This window comes from Nanorana parkeri, unplaced genomic scaffold (assembly GCF_000935625.1).
Source record: "Nanorana parkeri isolate BGI_ZX_2015 unplaced genomic scaffold, ASM93562v1 scaffold1055, whole genome shotgun sequence".
Lineage (NCBI taxonomy): Eukaryota > Metazoa > Chordata > Amphibia > Anura > Dicroglossidae > Nanorana > Nanorana parkeri.
This window is the reverse complement of record NW_017307323.1, coordinates 134,961-154,926: the sequence shown is the minus strand read 5'-3', so window position 1 is coordinate 154,926 and position 19,966 is coordinate 134,961. Positions and strand designations below refer to the sequence as shown.

Here is a 19,966-nt window from a genome sequence, read left to right as displayed (position 1 = left end):
GGGGGGGGGGGGGTTAGCCCCACACTGCAAGGGTTAACTGCTCAAAAAATTATATATATAATATTTGTTTGATTCTTGAAGCTGGCCGGCTGTGACAGCGCTCCCTTCCACTTGTCTCCTCCTCTTCAGCGATGGTACATTCCTCAGCTTACGAGAAGCTAACCCTTGCAGTGCAGGGGTAGCCCCACTGGAAGAGTTAATAAAATTTGTGCCCAGAGTTCTGCAGACTCCAGGGCAGTAATCCTGACCACGATGGCGTCAGCAGCGGCAGGTCCCATATTTCCATTCTTACAGGTCCCCTTTATCTTGCTGATCTACATGGGTGTGCTATTCATATGCATATGCTGTGGAGAAGGCCATCAAAGGACTTCCACCTGTTTCCATAGACCACTTAGCTGGCAAGGTGGCTAAACCTTCCTAGTTGCGGTACTTGCATACTTGTAGTATGAGAAGAGAAGGGAGTATATTTTTTCGTTTTATTCTGTTCCACAGGAGCCAGTTGAAGAAGTGGTTTGAGCTTCTAATCCTGCCATGCCTCTGGCTCTGGGTGTCCTGTTTGTGGCCTATCTGGGTTTTGCAGTGCCTCATGGGACTTGTTGTTCCACAACGGCTGTAGGTCCGAGGCTGCATACCCCTCTCTTATACAGTAGTTCTAGAACAATAGGATTTCCATCTTAGATAACCAACATTTTGACCCTGTACAGCAGAGCTCAGGTTGAAAAAAGGAAAAGCAGCAAAAAGAGCCAATCGATATACTGTTAGGAGGACAGAGCAGAGTGACAGAAAGATGAGCTCATCAGTGTGAGCTCATCTCTGCTCCTTTTACTGTCCAGTCACAGGCTGGGGAAAGGGAAAGGGCAAGACCTGTAAATATTACTGAACTGCAGCAGAGACACATCAGATATCCTACCCTGCCAGACAGTGCTGTGCTAACTGGCAGAGCTGGGTAATCTCAGAACTGGATGAACACATACATGCCATGTGGCATACATTCCTTTGCCAGTTAAAATGACTCCCATATACATTATGTATTTCATAGGTGTGTTCAGCTTTCCGCCTGCCGTTCAGCTTTAATATACAAGGCCTGCTGTGTGATCTGTCACAAGTTCTAAGTCATTGTAGAGATGATACCCTGGGTGTAGAGGATGTATTGGGCTCTGAAGAATTTCAGAATGTCTATACAGAGCAGCTCACTTACTATGAACCGGTGATCTGGGTCATAATCCTCTAGAGGAACATAATAAGCACTGTGCTGGGATTTTATTACAACGAAGTAGATTGTTCATGGTTCTTTCCAATTACAGTGAAAGCCATTCACACCTCAATAATCCTCCAGGATGTTGCATACAATTTCACATGAGAATTAGCAGCAGAAAGGTTGATGATGATCGCACATATACAGCTCGCACACATGGCACACATACAGCTCGCACACATACAGCTCGCAGACATACAGCAACCACTACAGGCTGCCTGCAGACATTTACAGGAGGGGGCGGGCACAAGACCAGTCACCCTACACAAGGAGAAAGAGCAGCCGTGACTGGTCTTATTACAGGAAGCTCCAACTTTCACACTTGTTTACTGCACAGATCTGGAAGAAATACACAAAGCACACCAAGGTCCAAGTATAAATATACTTGCCTCTTGTATTTAGATAATATATGCTTATTCTGGACTTCAGCTTTAAAAAAAAACAACGCAGTTCATGGACAGTTTGGAGTTGTTGTCCATGGCAACCAGTCAGATTTGTGTTTTTTCATTTTTTTTTTTTTTCCATACATGGTGGAATATAAAATGCCCGGTTGCATATTATTATGGTTTGCTATCTTTATCAGGTCTGATTTCTCTATTGATTTGTTATTGTACCTCTTACAGAATTTTGCAGTTTTTCAGATACCATTAAAAGCCCTACAATGGAGCAGACACCACAGGGTGTCCCATAATATCTTTATTAGCCAGGAAAACTTCTTCTGTGCTCCCTCTGAAATTGGTCTCCTATAAATCTGCCTTCCCCTGCCAAGGAGAGTGTCTGTCTGTCTGTCTGTCTGTCTGTCTGTCTGTCTGTCTTAAAGGGGGACCTTTTATATAAGGGATGGGTACACTCCCTTTCCCCTCTTTCCCACTCCCCCCCTCCCCCCTTAGAAACCATAAGAATGGGAGTTGGAATGTGAGAAGAGAGTGATAGAGGAAGTAAAATATGATGGATGACTAGTGATGGATATTGGAAGTGGGTGAAAGTTGTAGTTATCTCAATTAGAGCTATAAATAATTATTAAAAATAAGAGATAATTTGAAACTAATGTTTATGAATGTTTGTCTAAATGTACTTTTATGGAAACAAAATAATAAAAATATAATAAACAAAAAAAAAAAAAGGGGGACCTTTACTTCCTTTCACTTAAAATCCTATCCGCATACAGCTCCACATGCTGATAACTCATAATCTAACATTCATTAAACAAGCATCATTTGCATTTACTTATGATTGCTGTTTTTCCACTTCCTGGTTGGGTGAGGCACTGGTGATGTAGTCCTGGCCTCACAAATGCATCCTGGGATCCATCACCAGTGCCTTCTTGGGAAATGTTATCTGTAAACTTCAAAATCTTGGATTTTTGGAAGTGAGAAAAGTAATTGGCTAGGTTTTCCTGGCTTGGTGTTATTGGCTGGTATTATCCTCAAAGAAGACCTGCACTATGGCTGTGGGTCTACTGCATTAGCATCTATACATAAACACTTGGGCAGTACAAAGGGACATGTCTCTGCACCAAATGAAATAGACTGGAGGTAAGTTTTATGCTTGAACATCTAGTTGCCATCTATTACCTGGAAGCAGCTTTAGAGAGGCAGCACATAGGTACTTTACATGGCTTTGGCCTGGGACATTGAAAGGATAATTTCCTTCTTTAGCCAATTCGAAGCTCTACATTTGTGTTTGTAAACTAAAGTCTTAGCCAGTTGCATGGGAGCGGGTATAAGTTGTGGACCCTCTTCATGTTTCTACATTGAGGACTTTGGATCAGGAGTTAAAGGAGAACTATGAGGCGAGTGCTTTTCACTCACCTCCATAGTTCTAGCCGACCTGTGACAATGAGACTGTCACAGGTCGGCTCAGTAGATCGGGAGGTGAGCGTACACATACCAGGTTCGCTCGCCTCTCGATCCTGTCACTGCTCTCTGCCGTGACAGGGGGAGGGGCTGGATTCCCCTCTCCCCGCTCCGATCTGCCAGCGCTGACTGGCGGAACGGACGGGGGAGGGGGCAGGTACAGCTGGCTCTGCCTCTAGATAGGCAGAGCCAGCTGTCACTCACGCAGCTGGGCGGATCCCGTCATCTAAGTCGGGATCCGCTCCGGCTGCGGCATCTCAGTATACCGCGAGCTGTCGCGGTATACTGAGCTTAGGGTAACGGGAGGACGCTAGTTTGTGTCCTCCCGTTACCCTAAGGAGAACTATGGGGAAAAACACTGACCCCATAGTTCTCCTTTTTAAATGTCCTAATCTTTTAAGGTCCTTTCCTTTTAGATATGTATGGTGTAGAGGCAGTTTTAGAAATACCCATCCCATTGGATTGTTTTGTCAGCCAAACCGTCCAAAGATTCTCGCTAACATTTTCTTTTGTTCGCTTTGTGTATTGCACTTACAGTTCATACTATTTCGAAATCATTAAAAGAGTTGGAAATGAGTCTTGTTGCTGGACAAATATTTAAAGTGACACTAAATTGCAGCATTAAATTTTACAAATGCATTCAAGTAGCTTAACTATTAACAAAAATATATCTTATTTGTGTATCACTCGGCTGTAGATCCTCAAATCATCTCTGAATTGGTGCTGACACTGTCCTTCCTTCTGGAGGGGGCTACTTTTGTTCCCCATGGTCCCCGTGTGTGTTGTGAAGTAGACACCACTCCAAGCTCACTCCCGTGATGGACTACAATCTCACGTTTAGATTCCCAATTTGTATTGAGATTGTAGTCCATTGCAGGAGTGAGCTTGGAGCGGTGTCTACTTCACAACACACACGGGGACCATGGGGAACAAAAGTAGCCCCCTCCAGAAGGAAGGACAGTGTCAGCACCAATTCAGAGATGATTTGAGGATCCACAGCCGAGTGATACACACATAAACAACATTTTTGTTAATAGTTAAGGTACATGAATGTATTTAACTCCTGAGTTTAGTGTCACTTTAAGTGTTGTCTTTGACATTTGTTAAATGATGACCTGGGACATCTGGTTATAGCACACATGGAGCATCTTGTTGATCTAGAGGTTTAAGTTCTAGAGTGAACCGAAAGCCAATCAATATACCATGTGTTTACCTCTTGCCTTTTGGACACTAGATTCTTGAGAGCATGCCAATGACGGAGAAAGTGGAAGAATTACTTCAAGTCATAGGTCCGTTTTATGAAATAGTGGAAGACAAAAAACATGGGCGAGGATCTGGTGTAACGTCAGGTTGGCCTCACTCCTGCTTGTACTGTAGAATATAGTTCATATCTTCTTATCTCCCTGTCCCTTTTTTTTCTCCAAATCAACTTCTGTCTCTCTGCTCTTTCTCCTACATGCTAGTACGACTGGATAAAGTTGCTAAGTCTTTAGAAGGTAGGAAGGATATGACATTTTGATCTGTTTATTTACTATTTTGCATCCTTACAGGCTAGGGTGCTCGTTTTGAAGGCAAACCAAACCCAAAACTGATATTTCTATTTTGGACACTGTCTGCTGAATTGTATCACTTGCCTGTTTCATGTTTCTCCCAAAGACTTTAATAGTTTTTTTGTCTACAGCCCATAGCTACATAATGAAGGTGCTGCTCTCTTGTAGCTGAACTCCCATGATACTTAGTTTGCATTATAGAGAACTAAATGGGAAGCGGGCACCATAATTAGACTTTTTAATGACTTCCTCAGTTGGAAGGAACTAGGGATTCTGATAAAGATATTTTTGCTGTAATGGCCAATTCTCACCATAGTGTTATGCTAAAGGCACAGTAACCATACACTTAATGCGCACTATTGCACAGAACAATGCATTGCACTCTAGGTGTGTTGTTGCCATTTTTTCTGAATGGTACCTCAATGCTTCTCCTGCCAGGTGTGCAATGTGTTTCCATACATTGCACTGTACCACAATAGTGTATGTTGTAGTGCTGTGGGGGGAAAAAATAAATAGTACATGCATCATTTGTTTTTTCACAGCACGGCACCACAGCATCCACCGGGAGGTGCGTTGGGGTATCATTTAGAATGAATGGCAATGCAATGCACAAGCCTATCTAGCTTGCAGTGCATTGTATTTTACACCGTGCCTTTAGCACAACTCTATAGTCTGAACTGTCCCTAAGAAGCCTGGGTGCGATCAACTTTAAAAAATGACTAAAAAAAAAAAAGGTTGGCCTAACCATGCGACTTAAAAAATGTATCTATGAAGCCATGCAAAACTGAAAAAAATCACTTGTGGGTGCAGTTTATAGGATGTAAGTAGAAATTAGGTATAGCCCCAGAGCAACTAATCAGATTCCAGATTTGGCATAGTCTCATCTGTGTAAAATGAATTGATTTGGTTACTGTAGGGTCCCGTAGTTTGCACAGCATTTTTTACATTTATTATTATTATTATTATTAAAGGTCTTTTTTAAAGTGTTAAAAGGAAATAATTAATTTTAATTCAATCTTAAAAATACATTCAAGTACCTTAAGTATTAACCAAAACGTATCTTATTTGTGCATCACTCGGCTGTAGATCCTCAAATCATCTCTGAATTGGTGCTGACACTGTCCTTCCTTCTGGAGAGTGACTACTTTTGTTCCTCATGGTCCCTATGTGTGTGTTGTAAAGTAGCCACCGCTCCAAGCTCGCTCCTGTGATGGACTACTATCTCATGTTTAGTTTATAATCCATCACAGGAGTGAGCTTGGAGCTGTGACTACTTTACAACACACACACAGACCTTGGGGATCAAAAGTAGCCACCCTCCAGAAGGAAGGACAGTGTCAGCGCCAATTCAGAGATGATTTGAAGATCTACAGCCGAGTGCTACACAAATAAGGTTTTGGTTAATAGTTAAGGTACTTGAATGTATTTGCATGATTTCACTCCTGAGTTTAGTGTCACTTTAACCGTGTATGCAGCCAGTAGGGGAGGATAAGCTGGAGAAAATTCCATGCTCTGTCCCCCCCCCATGTCTCTATCAGTAGATAAATTGATGACAACAAATGTGTTGCAATCAGTTGGAAAGCACAGAGCTCAGGGGGTGAAGGTTTAATCACACTGCATTGAGGGAGGATGTTGGAAAACTAGATAGTCCAGTTTGTTCTCTGTGCTCGCAGCACTTTTATACTGATTATCAGTTTGCTGTAGCATACAGTCCATCCAAACTGAAAAATAAGCCTTGAGATGAATATAAGGGGTGCAGCGTACCTGCGTACCTGCTCACAGCTTCATATATTTCATCCAGGCGTTGCTGTAGTGCCCCAAAGCAGCTGCCTTTTCCAGCCCTAAGGCTGGGTTCGCACCTAGGCGTATCAAATATGCGCGTTTGTCGCGTGTTTCGTGACATGCGTTTTTTACCGCGATTCGCGGTAAAAAAAAGCGACAAACTCGCGTTTCCGAGGGCTACTTGGCTGTATCCCAATGGAAACGCGCGACAAAAAAGCCCCAAAGAAGCTCCTGAAATCCTTGACTCATTCTAAGCCTTGATGAAGGGGGAGTGTTGTTGCCCCGGAACTCTGTTGGCTGTTTTTTTGTTTGATTGAATTGTGAACAATTAAAGGCATTTTTGGACTCTCACCTTTTTTGCTTTGGCGCCCTTTTATTTGTGAATATTTTCATTCCTTGTTGCTGCCTTGTTAGTGTCAGTGAGCTTATTTGCAAACTTTCCTGCATCTGGACAATTTAGATGAGCACAGATATCACAGCACCTCCTAAATGTGTTACTTCAAAGTGTGAGAAAGTCAGTATGTGCATAGGTACTTCAGGACACCCTACTTTACATATTTTGCTTTTTAAAATGAGCTCCATACTACCTACAACCTACATAAAGCAAAGAACATTTGTTATGTTAATTAACAAGTGCAGATACAGTACGGAAAGAAGGGTGTACTTGCAATCCGCAATGGTTGGTATTTCCTTTAGAGCTTGGGATCCTTAGTGGGTTCTGAGTTTGATTTCATATAGTTTTCCCAGGTGTAGTTTTCCATTATAGTATTTTGATCTAAGCTATAACCCCACAGTGCTAAATGCCTTTACATTTAGAGTATATCTAAAGTCAAAAACAAAAATGTCATATAATGCAGCTTACCAGTCCCTAGATGAGGGAGCTTCACTCAATTTAATGAGGGAGCTGCATTCAATTTCAGCAAGTACAAAAAATACCTGTTGAACTTTGCCAGAAATGCCTTGTGTTTGTCACCCGCAAACTGAAAAGAAAGCAAGAAAATGTATATCTTGTGTAAACTACTAGTCTCCAACAGTGTAATGGAGATGAGCAAAGGCGGACATTTTTACAGTCCAGCCTGTGTGACAACCATGGCTGCCCCCATTGATACCGAGGAGAACTGAGTATAAGCACAGGGGACAGGAAATTATTTATGTGCAGGAGCACCAGATAAAAATAACGGGAAAGGACTGAAGAAGGTAAACAAATGCCGCCACAACATCAGAGGACTGGTAAGCTGCAATAATATTTAAATATATATCTATCGGCTTCCTCCTTGCGTTCCAGCGCAGACCCGGAAGTAACTGAGCTGGGCCGCATGTAGAATGCATAATGTGCGTTCCACTACCGAACGGCGAACCACAGACAGAAGCCAGATCAACTCACCTCAGATGCCAAACTTTATCCAGCCAGCCAAATGGCCCGTGGACCAGAAGTGGGGCTTCCCACACCAGCAGCCATTTAGGAGTGCACAAGGGGGAACTTCACCTAACCAGATGGTCAGCCAGATATTTAATACAGTCTATGTACAGTCAATGAAACCCTTCAGGGGGAAACCTGGAGTGGGGGGTGACTTAAACATTATATTAAAATACATATATATATTTACTGTTTTAAAGGATTGCTCATTTTGGTTGCCCAACCTTGTATTCACACACCTTTGCTGCATGCTGCACAGCCAGGAAGAACTCCTACTACTTCCTGGTTGAGTTTTCCTGCTTCGCTTCCTAATGGGCAGTGGAGGGGATGAATCGGGAAGTAGGGATGTCGCCTGACTGGCTATGCAGTATGGAAGGTGCATGACGCACAAAATTGGTTGACCAGATCTTACAGTCTGCAAATTCTTACACCTCTTCTGAAAGGTAAAAGCATTGTATTGAGATGTTGCTTAGAGTTCCACTTGAAGTACTGAATTGGGGAAGCTGTGCTCAAAAAAAGGAAAAAACGGGGCAAATGACTTATCACCCATGTTGTCTGTGGTCTCTCTGCCCCTGACGTTTTCACACTACTGACTTATCACGCCTTATCCTGCTTTGTGTGGAAGCGGCCATCTTGGTAGAGGCAGGGCTTTGCTTCCTCATGTCAGAGCCTTCAGCATGGAGAACAATGAGCAGCACAGTACTGACATCACCAAATCTCACTTCAAATCTCCTGAGCCTAGCAGTCAGAGGCAGCAGTGCCTTAGATCTTACACTGCAGATATACAGCTATGAGGCCACAGCACAGGAGTGCCCAGACAAGCTCGCATACTAGGAAGTGCACTTCTATTTTTCAGAAGGAATCCCAGACAAAACACACATTGGCCAGGGTACTGCTTAGACTCAATTAAAATTTTAAATGTTCCCTATAACATAGCGAATCTTTACTTTTTCATTTCCAGACACTTTAAAGTCACATTGGGGGAATTTATCAAAACTGGTGGAGGCAGAATCTGGAGTGGATGTGCATGGCAACCAATTAGCTTTTCGCTTAAGTCTGCAGTTAAGCTTTGAGAATGAAAGAAAGAAGCTGATTGGTGGCCAATGAGCTTCTCTCTTCAGTTTGCTCACTTAAGATTTGAAAGTAAAAGAGAGAAGCTGATTGGTTGCCATGGGCCTGCTGACCTACAATGTAGCAGTATAGAGTAACCTCAATGTATATAGGTTATCTGTGTATACAGAGCTTGGCATTCTTTTCTCTTCATTGTCCAGGGATTTCATACTTTAATTGTCTCTCTCTAAAGTAATACCAACCATTCGTTGTAAGCACTGCTTAAATCAAGAGTGTGATGTGCATGCTATCGCTGCGGTGGTCTGATGATTTACTTTATGTATTTGTCCCCCTTCAGAGCTGAGCACTGCTCTCACCTCCACCCCAAACTGTAAAGCTGTGAATGGGAAGGCAGAGAGCAGTGACAGTGGAGCGGAGTCTGAGGAAGAAAATACGGGGAGACGGGAAGAGGAGGAGGAGGAGGAAGATGATGATGATGAAGGAGAAACAGAACAAAGCGAGCAAGGTAGTGACATTTATAGAAAATAAAGATGTGCTTCTCCCTAAAGCTGGCCATACATTGTGCGGATCTCGGCCGGTTCATGAAGAACTGGCGGAAGTACATAGTGGGTGCTGCTGCCGGCAACCTTCCAGTGGGCATCCCTTTATCAGAAGAGGAGCAGATTGGAAAATCTTCGAAGGAACAGTGCTAGCAGCCACAGTGGGTGATTCCTCCATCAACGTTCGCAAGCATTGATGGAGGAATCTGTTCTGTTTTTTTGGTTCAGCCTGCGGGTTGAAGGAAAAGAATAGACCAATGTATGGCCAGCTTTAGTGGTAACACTGGGAAACAATGAATTATCCCCCATGGTAAGGTGCTGACTGCTTGACAGTAGATTCCACTAAAACCTAATATGTCCATAATTAAAAATGTAGATTGTCTTCATCACCTTCTCAGCTCCATTGATCCTTCCCATATATCTAAAGCCAAGACTTTTTGTTTTTCAGTTTGGGAAAAGGTAGGTGGTTAAGGCCCCTTTTCTGCTTTTGTGTTTCTTTTGGGGATATTTCCCTTCCTGTCCTAATGACACAATAAGAAGTGAGAGGAAATCTCTCCATAATGAGGGAGATTCTCTCTTAGTGTTTACTGGAATAAGTGTCACAACTGGAAGATTTCCCCTCTTTCTGTTCCCATTTTACACAATCGGCAGACATTTCTTCCATCTGTTAAAGAACCGATCACTATTTAGCAGTGTGATTTTGAGCTACTTAAAATCCATGTAGATTTACCAATACGTTTTTATTTGTCTATCAAAGCGGATTTCTATTTATCTCCCCTACAGCAATGTGATGTGCGTGAGCTCCCTTGCTGACTTCACCATATTCAACCAATCTTCTTGGTTCAGGGGTCTTCGGCCTAAGTTAATTCATTCTAGCAGATGTGAGAATGTACATTGAGCTGCGCATGAACAGCTCCAGTGTGCATTACAAAGAAGGTTGGGACCATGCTGGTAAGATTCCTTTATGGCAGAGGGGGCATAGAATATCTCCTGCCATACACAGCCTGCCTGGTGGGGCATTTTAAAATGTTTATAGTTCCACTTCTATGTTTGCTGCCTCTGACAAATGTAAGCAAAAAATAATGTTTCAAACATTTCCGAGCCATTTCCTCCCTTCTGACTCTTGTCCCATTTTCTTGGTACAGAGGAGAAGACTGGGATGCCGGATTCTGCCCCGGAGCCGTGCCCAGGCGGGACAGTGGCCAACGGTTTACTCATCAATCACAGTTACTATATTCCAGACATTCCCAATCACTCGCCAACCAAGTCTGATCTTAACAAGATGGAGGAGGAGGTGACTGGAAAGCAGCACAACACAGAGGATGGAGGATCTAATGATGTCGATGGAAAGAAAGGTAAGTGGCAAGCCTGAAAAGTGTGTCTGCCATCTTAGCCGCTGTATAGATACACTTACAGTGGACACAGCCATTGCGTGGAATAATCCAGTGTTCATAAGTCTTCAGTCTATCAGCTTTTCCTGGAGACATCCCTGGAGTTACTTATTCCTAGGGCATTGATTGGATGACTATTCAGTTGGGCCATAAAATCGCTTCCGTCACACGTTTGAGTATTAAAGGAAACCGTTGCTGAGGCGAAAATGAAGGCTGCCTTCTGAAGTTGCTAGTTGCCTGCTTGTCTCTGTTGAGAAATCTGCAAAATGTTGTCTTAAAGTGGTATTAATTTTCAGGTCCCCCAGGAACTGTTCTCATAATGTGGAAGTACCACTCTATCAGCGGTGCTACTATTTCTTCTCTATCTTCTCCTGGGTTCAGGAGTCTTCAGCCACTTTAATTGGCTGGGTTGTCATAACGTAACTCCTGCATATGCTCTTGAGGTCATTCATGCACGTCAATGTAACAGGTTCTGCTTGTAGCGACCACCTATGCTGCTAATACTTGCCCATTTATAATTTCCTTCTGCCCATTTGCCTCAAGTAGAAAGCCCTGTATAGGCTCTATGTCGGCCAATATATCAGAGCTTACACAGGGCAGAGGACCTTCCCCACACCCCATGTGACAGTGCTCTGGCTTGGTGATTGGCTGAGCATAGCTTAGTGGAAGGAAGGATAAAAGATCACAAGCTTCCCCTTACCAGGACATGCCAGGTATTTCCAAGGGCTTCAGCTGGTGATCAGGGCCATGGGACAATGGGCAGAGGGACAGGTTTACTTTACATACACAGATAGGCAGGATGATATATGATCGGGTCTTTGGAGCAAAAGATTTTCATGGTCACAGCTTACTCATGGTTGTGAAGTATGCCGTGACTGCTTATATCTAAAACATATCAAGTTATATCAAATGAAAGATCAAATGATTCATATATTCTACAACACCCATTACCACTCAAAGCCATTCTATTTCATTGTATTGTATTTGTTGTTTTATGTACACATATGTGGTGTTCAGATCCAGAATTCTATCATGCCCAAAAAACAAACCCAATTTATATATAAAGCTTGCATTTTTACATATACACTATACTATACACTGATGAGAACACCCACCCCTCTTCCTCCCTGAGGCCCCATCACAGCTAATGAAACAAAACTAGAAGCTTGTATAATGGTGATCTAGCAGTCTTGTCGCCTATCTAATGATAACACGGGTCCTTCCTCTTCTCCTCTGATGGCAGTAGTGAGCGGTCCTTACGTTTGGACTGAATGTCGCTTACTTGATGTGTGAGCACTGTTTATTACAGTAGTATAGGGCCCCCCACAGGTGTCTGTGACATCCTCGGATCACAGAAGGTTGGTTTAATGATGTTGGCTGTCATTGAACTCGGAAGACTTGTGACGTCTAGTGGCAGAGAAGACTACAGGGCACAGTACCAGATTCAAACCAAGCATTGCTGCCTTTTTCTTTTAATAGGCTATTACTATTGTGTTTTTTAGCTGGAGTTCTGCTTTAGGTTAGCCACTAAAGAACATCATTCAATCTCCAAATGTTTTCCATTGATGGATTATAAATGTATGTGTACATGACGTGTATGTGTACCTCATGATAGTCCTATTTACTCCTTCATTATGTGCGTTCTATGTTGTGCTGCTAAGGGATTCTACTTTACGTTTCTCTGTTAGTCCAAGTCTATCAGTCTGTTGCCTGGAGGCAATGGCAGGTCATTTTAGGCTCATCTTTTTTTGCTTTTTGTCTTCCGCACAGAGGTAAACCCCAATGACATAGAGAGGGCCACTAGAAGGAAACCTTACATGTTTAGGAAATGCAGTCTTGAGAATTTTGAACCAAGTACATACATGAAAGTTCAGAATGAATTTCCCGCTCATGTAACAATGAAAACATAATGTGAACTAACTGAACATACACCGCAGACTCCCTTTACCCCAGAGTGCTGTGTGTTCCAGACAAGCCTCAGGAGTGTTGAGGGAGGAGGAGGGGTGGCTGGAATGCTGTACAGATAATACTTTAATCTCCCGGGTCTTAATTGGGGTTCTACTGGCAGCATCTGCATTAAGCCTATTGCTCAATTCTCAGCGTAACGTCTCCCAGCTGCAGAGTATCCCTAGACACTCTTTCACTGGTACAGCCTTTCATGGGTGGACAAACCATAAAAAAATCAGCAGACAGCTCTTAATTTTTTTAGGTTTAGGGCCTAGGTACTGTGTTCTGTAATAAGAGCAACCCGTTAAAACATTTAACTCGCCGATGACCCTGCGGCGGTCCTCCTGAATCTGACTCCAATGTCCGGGAGGAGATATGGGAAATCGCTACTGAGACATTTGCGTAGCGCAGCACGTGCCTGTGTCCCCAGTATATGGAAGCAATCAGCGCCTCCTACAGTTGCTCAATGGTTGGCCAGAGATCAGGGACATGGAGAACCTTACGGCTGCGCTGAGGGACACGACTGGGTCATTCTCACATACATGGTTCTACTGGGACCAATTTGTAGACTCCCCGGATTACACAACGCTCCTTTAGTGCCGTGTCAGCTGCTGGGCTCCGCTGTCCCCGGGGGGCGATGAGCTTCTTTTCTCTATATTCCTTTTCTTTGACATACTTGTCTATGACCTTTTTCTTCTTCCTCCTTCCACTCTTCTTCCTTGGCTGCTTTCTCATGTTTTACTACTAACACTACTCGTTAGATCTTCTGTTTACTCTTTGTGTGTTTATAAAACTTGAAAATCTCCACTGATGTACGGGCGCAATGAATGATGTGTACTGTAGACCTGGGACCACACGAGGCAGACTGTGATGTGCGATCGCTTCCTATATTTCCACTGCTTATTCTGTTTATGGAACCTATTGTGTCTTGGTACATGTACAAACGCTATCCATAGAGTTTATATTTTTATTCTTGTACTGCCTGTATGTCAGAGGTCTTTAAATTAAAGAATTTGAAAAAAAAACAAACATTTAACTTTGGAGGTGGGCAGTGCAAAGTGCTATGAGCTCTCTGGCTGCCCTGCCTAATGATTGACATTAGGAATCTGAGCAGTTCGTAAAAATCTTGATTCGGCGATCGGAACCTGGGGACACAACAAGAGGTTAGAAGAGAGGGGGTTCAATCTTAGAATTCGCAAGGGGTATTTCACTGTGAGAGTAGTGAAAGTTTGGAATTCCCTCCCACAGGCGGTGGTATCTGCTGACAACATCCATACATTCCAGAAACTTCTGGATGAGTTTCTTCTTTCGGAGAATCTATATGGATATGGGAAGTGTTCGAGCAAGATAAATATATACACACACACACACTCCCATACATAGCTTGAACTAGATGGACCTTTGGTCTTTATTCAAGCTTACATACTATGTTACTTGCTTGGGCAACATCTACCTTGCTCTGTAGCCAACCCAAACGCCATCTTTGTACACTCTTTTGCACAAAGGTAAAAGCGCAATGGCAGAAGTGCAGAGAACAATGTCTTTCAGCATTGGCTTTGCAGATCCTTTCTGTGCCTTCCTGGACCAGTACATTTTGAAGGAAAAAAGGGGAGCTTGGTATAACAGGAGGGGAATTAAAAAATATATTATTCAGACTGTTCAGGGGTATGGGATGCTTAGGTATGATTTCTGCAGGAATTAAAGGCATTTCATATTTGCAACCCTCGGAATGCAGACCAAGTTTGAGCAGCACAAATGAGACCAGTTCAGGAATGTGTACATGTTCTCTAGATGTGAAGGTTAATGAGAACTATCTTGTTTTGCAGACAATGATTGCACAGAGGATGTTGCTGCAATGCAGCACTTGACGAGTGACTCAGACAGCGAGATCTTCTGTGACTCGATGGAGCAGTTTGGCCAAGAAGATGTAAGTAGGATGTTCCAGGGAGGGTGACCGAATGTGACAAATGCAGATATAGCAGGGCTGAATGGGTGGCTGTCATGTATCTATTTCCTTATACTTGGAGGCCTATTTATAAAGGTTTTAATTTCTCTGTACTTTTTTACTTCCAGGTTTATCTTTTTATGTTTTACCACTTTGTAACACAGAGGCTGAAATAAATAAAAAGTCTCTGAGACAAACTTTATCTCAGCTGGAACACAGCCAATCAGCTTTTTATATTTTCATTTTCTAAGCTGCGTGGAAACAAATGAGAGGTAGAAGCTGGGCAACTATACCAGTTGAGATTGAACTTTTCTCTGACACTTTTTTTTTCTGTTAATTTCCCCCCATAAGCGGCCGTGTACAAGGATTTGCATCATGAAAAAGCACAAAATGAATGCAAAAATTCAAAATGCTGCAAATATATTAAAATAACCAGAATAACAAGTCTTGCTCAGCTTCTTCTGATTGAGAATGGAGGCTAAACAAGGTTTGGGGTGACAGACATTCATTCAAATCTGTCATCAAAAGCCAGACTTAACTGGTAAAGTCCATTTGCCAAGTTTTTGCTGAAAATGAGTGTACCCAATAGCTTTAAACACAGGAAAAATATGTTGAAGTCGCCTTTTCCCATCACACAGTAGAGAATTGTTAGTTTTAGCTTTTCTTAACGGATATTCAAACCCAACAACAAAATACAGTAAAGGAGTCAGCGTAGCCACCCAGGGACAGGAAGTGTGCTACTGGCAGGATCACCAGGTGAAAATAAGGGAAATAACCCCTGAAAAAGAGAACAAGTGCATTCACCACATCTAAGGACTGGCTGAGATAGTGTGTGTGTGTGTGTGTGTGTGTGTTTTTTCTTTTTTGTTATTTTTTTTTTTAGATACACTTTAACGTAAAAGTCCAGCCGATTGTTGGTTGATTGACTGTTCTTTGGCCTTGCAGGTAGATCACAGTCAGCTGATAGAAGAAGCCATGTTGACTGAGGGCTCCTCGGATGTGTGGGCTGGAGGAGAGGTAAAAGATGGTGGAGAAGATGGGAAAGCATCTGGCCGAACACCACAAAAGGAAAAATCTGGCCAAGACAAGGCTGAGTACTACAGTTCAAGGAGAGGAAGAGGTGTGTAACCCCTGGGGGGATATAGGTACACGTAGTATTACATTGCATGTGAAAACAAATATACTGTACACTGCCTGTTCAAAAAAGTCACCATATGGATTTAGCTAAGCAAATAGGTCAGAGCCTTCCATTGGATAATAGGTCTAGATTCAGCAATGTTATGTGCCCAAAAAATGAGGTCAGCTGTCTACCTGAATATCCTGAATGACCAGGTTCTTCCATCAATTGATTTTTCTTCCCTGATGGCACATTGGCCATATTCCAAGATGACAATGCCGGGATTCATCGGGCTCAGATTGTGAAAGAGTGAATCAGGGAGCATGGGATCATTGTCATACATGGATTGGGCACCACAGAGTTCAGACCTTACCCCCAGTGAGAATCTTTGGGATGTGCTCGAGAAGACCTTACGCAGTGGTGCGACTCTCCCATCATCACTACAAGATCTTGGCGAAAAATGAATGCAACTTTGGACGGAAATAAATGTTGTGATGTTGCATAAGCTTATCGAAACAATGCCACAGCGAATGTGTGCCGTAATCAAAGCTAAAGGTGGTCCGATGAAATGCTAGATTGCGTGACTTTTTGTTTTGTGTGTGTGTGAGGTCTGCTATTATCAGACTCCTCCCGTCTATGGTTATGGAGAAACATGTGCCGACCAACATTATAAAGCCATCTGTTTATACTGTGTTCCTCAGGTTCTCGAAGATGTTTTAGGGTTCATAAGCAAAAGTCTAGATTGTTTTCCTATAAAATAGACTGTGTGTTGCTTGTTGGTCTTTGAATACCCTAATATTAAAACTAGGGATGCACCGAAATTTCATCTCTGAAAAATTTCGGGCAAAATGACAAATGTACCATTATTTTTTTTTGCAGAAATTGCGGTGCATCTTTAGTTTCTCTCCTCCCCTGCTGAGCGCTGCTCTGTGTGCCCGCTGCTCCCTCCGCCTCTGTGTCAGCAGGGGCCGCAGGGATCAGTGGAGACACAGAGCAGTACCCAGCAGGGAGGAGAGCGCTGTCGGCGTCATCACATGAGGCTGAGCTCTCCTCCCGCACCACCCCGCTCGGCCTCCTGTTACAAGCAAATCAGGATGGAGAGCGGTGCGGGGAGGAGACAGCTGTCAACTGTCACAGGAGGCCGACCCAGCAGTGCGGGGGGATCAAAGCGGTGTCATAAGAGGCCAAACTCTGCTCCCGCACCGCCCGCTCAGTCTCCTGTGACTGAGGATGTCAGGATTGAGAGTGGTGTACAAACACTCAGCAATCAGCTGATCACTGAGTGTTTTGTAAATAACTGAGGAACATTCAGATACTGTGTACCCAGTTATGAATGAAAAGGAAGTGCTCCACATCACTTCCTGTTCATGATTGCTGGACATGGTAACTCATACTGGACATGGTAACTCATACTATCTCCTCAGTTCATGAATGAACAGGAACACTCAGTATAGAGGCTTCCTGTTCATTCATAATGGGGGCTGCAGAAAAAGAGATTGAGTATCTGTATCCTCAATCTCTCTTTCTGTTTTAAAAGGAAAATATCTGGCATTTGCTCAGACCCCTGATATTCTCGCCAAAGCCCCCCACAGTAAAGTAAACATTTATTTTAAAAGGGGTAGAAGAAAAAATAATTTTCGGTTTCAGCCTGACACATTTTTTTTAATTCTTGGTTTTGTCTGAAAATTCCATTTTGGTGCACCTCTTATTAAAACACATCAGCCTCCATATTGAACAGGATTTGCAGAAAAACTCCCCGCGGGTACCAGTATTTCCAAGACGTAGAATTACAGATTTTTACCTGCAGCGCCACCTGGTACAGCCATAGAATACAATTGTTATGTAGGTAGACCTCGATAATTCACTGGTTGCACTCCAGTCTCTTCTGAGCAGATTCCTGGGATATCGGAGACATTGACTCTAAAATGCCCACAACCTAACCTCCAATTACTGCTGACCTTCTTCTGAAAATGCTAGTTTCCTGACTTTTATACTGACCTTCTGGCTTCAATACTTTATGTGGCACAGCTATGCAGCTTAGGAAAGTCAGAGTAAAACTCACGATCTGCATTCTTGTTTTTGGTTAGAGACTCAAAGTATTGAAGCCAGAGTGACTCCAGCCAAGCCTCTTACATTTTTCATCTTCCCCTTCAGTTGTTACACAAGACAGTAGACATTTTGTGCAAGTTGAAAAAAGTTGCCGGTGACGAGATCTACTTTTCTTGTTAACTTCTACTTGTGATCTTTCTCTCTAGCAAATCGTATGCATCCTGTTGGAGAAGGATCCCGAGGGGGACAGATGGGAAACGGTGGGGATGGAGGGGACCGCAGAGGATCAGACAGAGGACCAAACAGCAGCCTCAATGAGCACATTGCTGTTGTACTTACACGATTACAGGAGGACATGCAGAATGTTCTGCAGAGGCTGCAGACACTGGAGGCCCTCACCGCCTCGCAGGTAAGACCTCTGTCCGCTACATGTGTGTAATCGGAGATGTTGCAGCAAATTGGCTGATGCACATACATTAGGAGAAGTCTGTTCTGTTTAAATACTTGAAATGTATGTCATTGTTCTGTCCTAGCCACTTAGTCCAGTAGATGTGGGGGAAACATGCCCTTTATCTAGTCACAGGCTTCAGCTCTTGGAGAGTTCCATGTTATTTTCAGACCAGCCAAGAGAATCCAGCCATGATTTTCAGGGGTCTTCTCAGTTGGACATGACTTGTGAACCTCCCAAGGAGCATTCATATAAGTAGCCCAAACCATTTCAACTGGCACCTCTCAAGGCACAGGGTGCAAGGGGCTTCCACACTACCACAGTCCTCATCCTGTCACAAAAAGTATGTTCAGCCTTGCTGACGACCCTTATTTCCACCCCTTGGGTTATTACCCATAGAACATGACCATAGGGAAGGACACCGATCTAAATTATGTTCAAAACACTTTGCATCCATTACTCAAGCAGGATGCAAAGGTACATTAAGCTGAAGTGTTTCCCCATGGACCCAGAGAGAGCAATCCTCTCTAAGAAAATACCATCTCTATATCAGCAGATCAGTTTTCCTCTCCCATCATCTGCGACAAGGAATTGACTGAGGTCCGCTAGTTACTGCAACAAACCTAGAGCTGCAGTTTAAATGCATTCAATGCTTTTAGATTGTAAGCTCTCAGGGGAAGGGCCCTCCTTAACATTTTGACTTGATTTGTATTGTAACTGTAATGTCTTATATTCTTAAGCGCTGCGCAAACTGTTGGCGCTATATAAATCCTGAATAATAATTATACCTAGGGATGCACCAATAACGTTTTTTCGGTATCGAGTACCGATATTTTCCTTTTCGGTATTCGCCAATACCAAGTACCAATACTGGTGCTTCCGCTGGCATGGAGCCGTCTTTCCGGGCAATCAGGAAGCCGGACGTCGGGTAATGACATGCTGCCCGGCATCCTGATTGCCCGGGAAGCCGGCTCTGTGTTGTTTGGCCGGGAAAACGGCTTCCCAGCCAATCGGGAAGATGGGAGGCGGGTCATTACTCGCCACCCGTCTTCCCGGGAGCTGGCTCCATGTTCCCCTACGGCACTGCTGGTTAGAGGAAACCTTCCTGTGACCGGAAGTTCCGGCATCGGGGAAGGTAGTTGAGCATTTGGGCGAGTACAAGTACTCGCCCAAATACTCTGTGTTGGTATCGATACTAGTATTGGTATCGGTGCATCCCTAATAATAATAATCATTCAAACTTTGCTGGTCTCCAGGTCTTTAACTGCCATCTATATTTTTTAGGCAAGATCGATTCAGCTTGAATCTAATTTTCAACAGCTTTCTAACCAGGTAAGCTGAATTGTGTGTCTGTTCCATGGATGTGTCATTGTATCTTTGACTGTGTAAACCTGCCGTAAGAGAAAACATGGGGCAGCCATTTTTTTTTCTACCATGGACAACTTTTGCAAATCATTGGTTTGCTGACTGCTGTGCTTATTTTAATTCTTTGCTGCTAAGTAAGTCCCTGAATTGGAGCAAGTATACACGTTGGGAGTTTCCTTGATGCATAGATTTCTGGGTCATTGGCTCATTAGAGCTGGGCGTTGAGTTTCAGAG

At 43.3% G+C, this 19,966-nt stretch overlaps 1 protein-coding gene across 2 annotated transcripts in view; it reads left to right on the top strand.

Annotated features, from left to right (window-relative positions):
• The window catches only part of ACBD5 (acyl-CoA binding domain containing 5), a 29,300-nt gene that overhangs the window by 5,951 nt on the left and 3,383 nt on the right, over nt 1-19,966 (top strand). Inside the window, exons 5-12 of one of the 2 annotated variants that reach the window (XM_018567494.1) lie at nt 4,346-4,460; nt 4,575-4,607; nt 9,269-9,436; nt 10,616-10,825; nt 14,635-14,735; nt 15,699-15,873; nt 18,126-18,328; nt 19,652-19,699. In XM_018567494.1, the coding sequence (XP_018422996.1) occupies nt 4,346-4,460; nt 4,575-4,607; nt 9,269-9,436; nt 10,616-10,825; nt 14,635-14,735; nt 15,699-15,873; nt 18,126-18,328; nt 19,652-19,699 (1,053 nt within the window). The remainder of the gene's footprint in view (nt 1-4,345; nt 4,461-4,574; nt 4,608-9,268; nt 9,437-10,615; nt 10,826-14,634; nt 14,736-15,698; nt 15,874-18,125; nt 18,329-19,651; nt 19,700-19,966) is intronic. The other variant, XM_018567495.1, reaches the window with a different exon arrangement.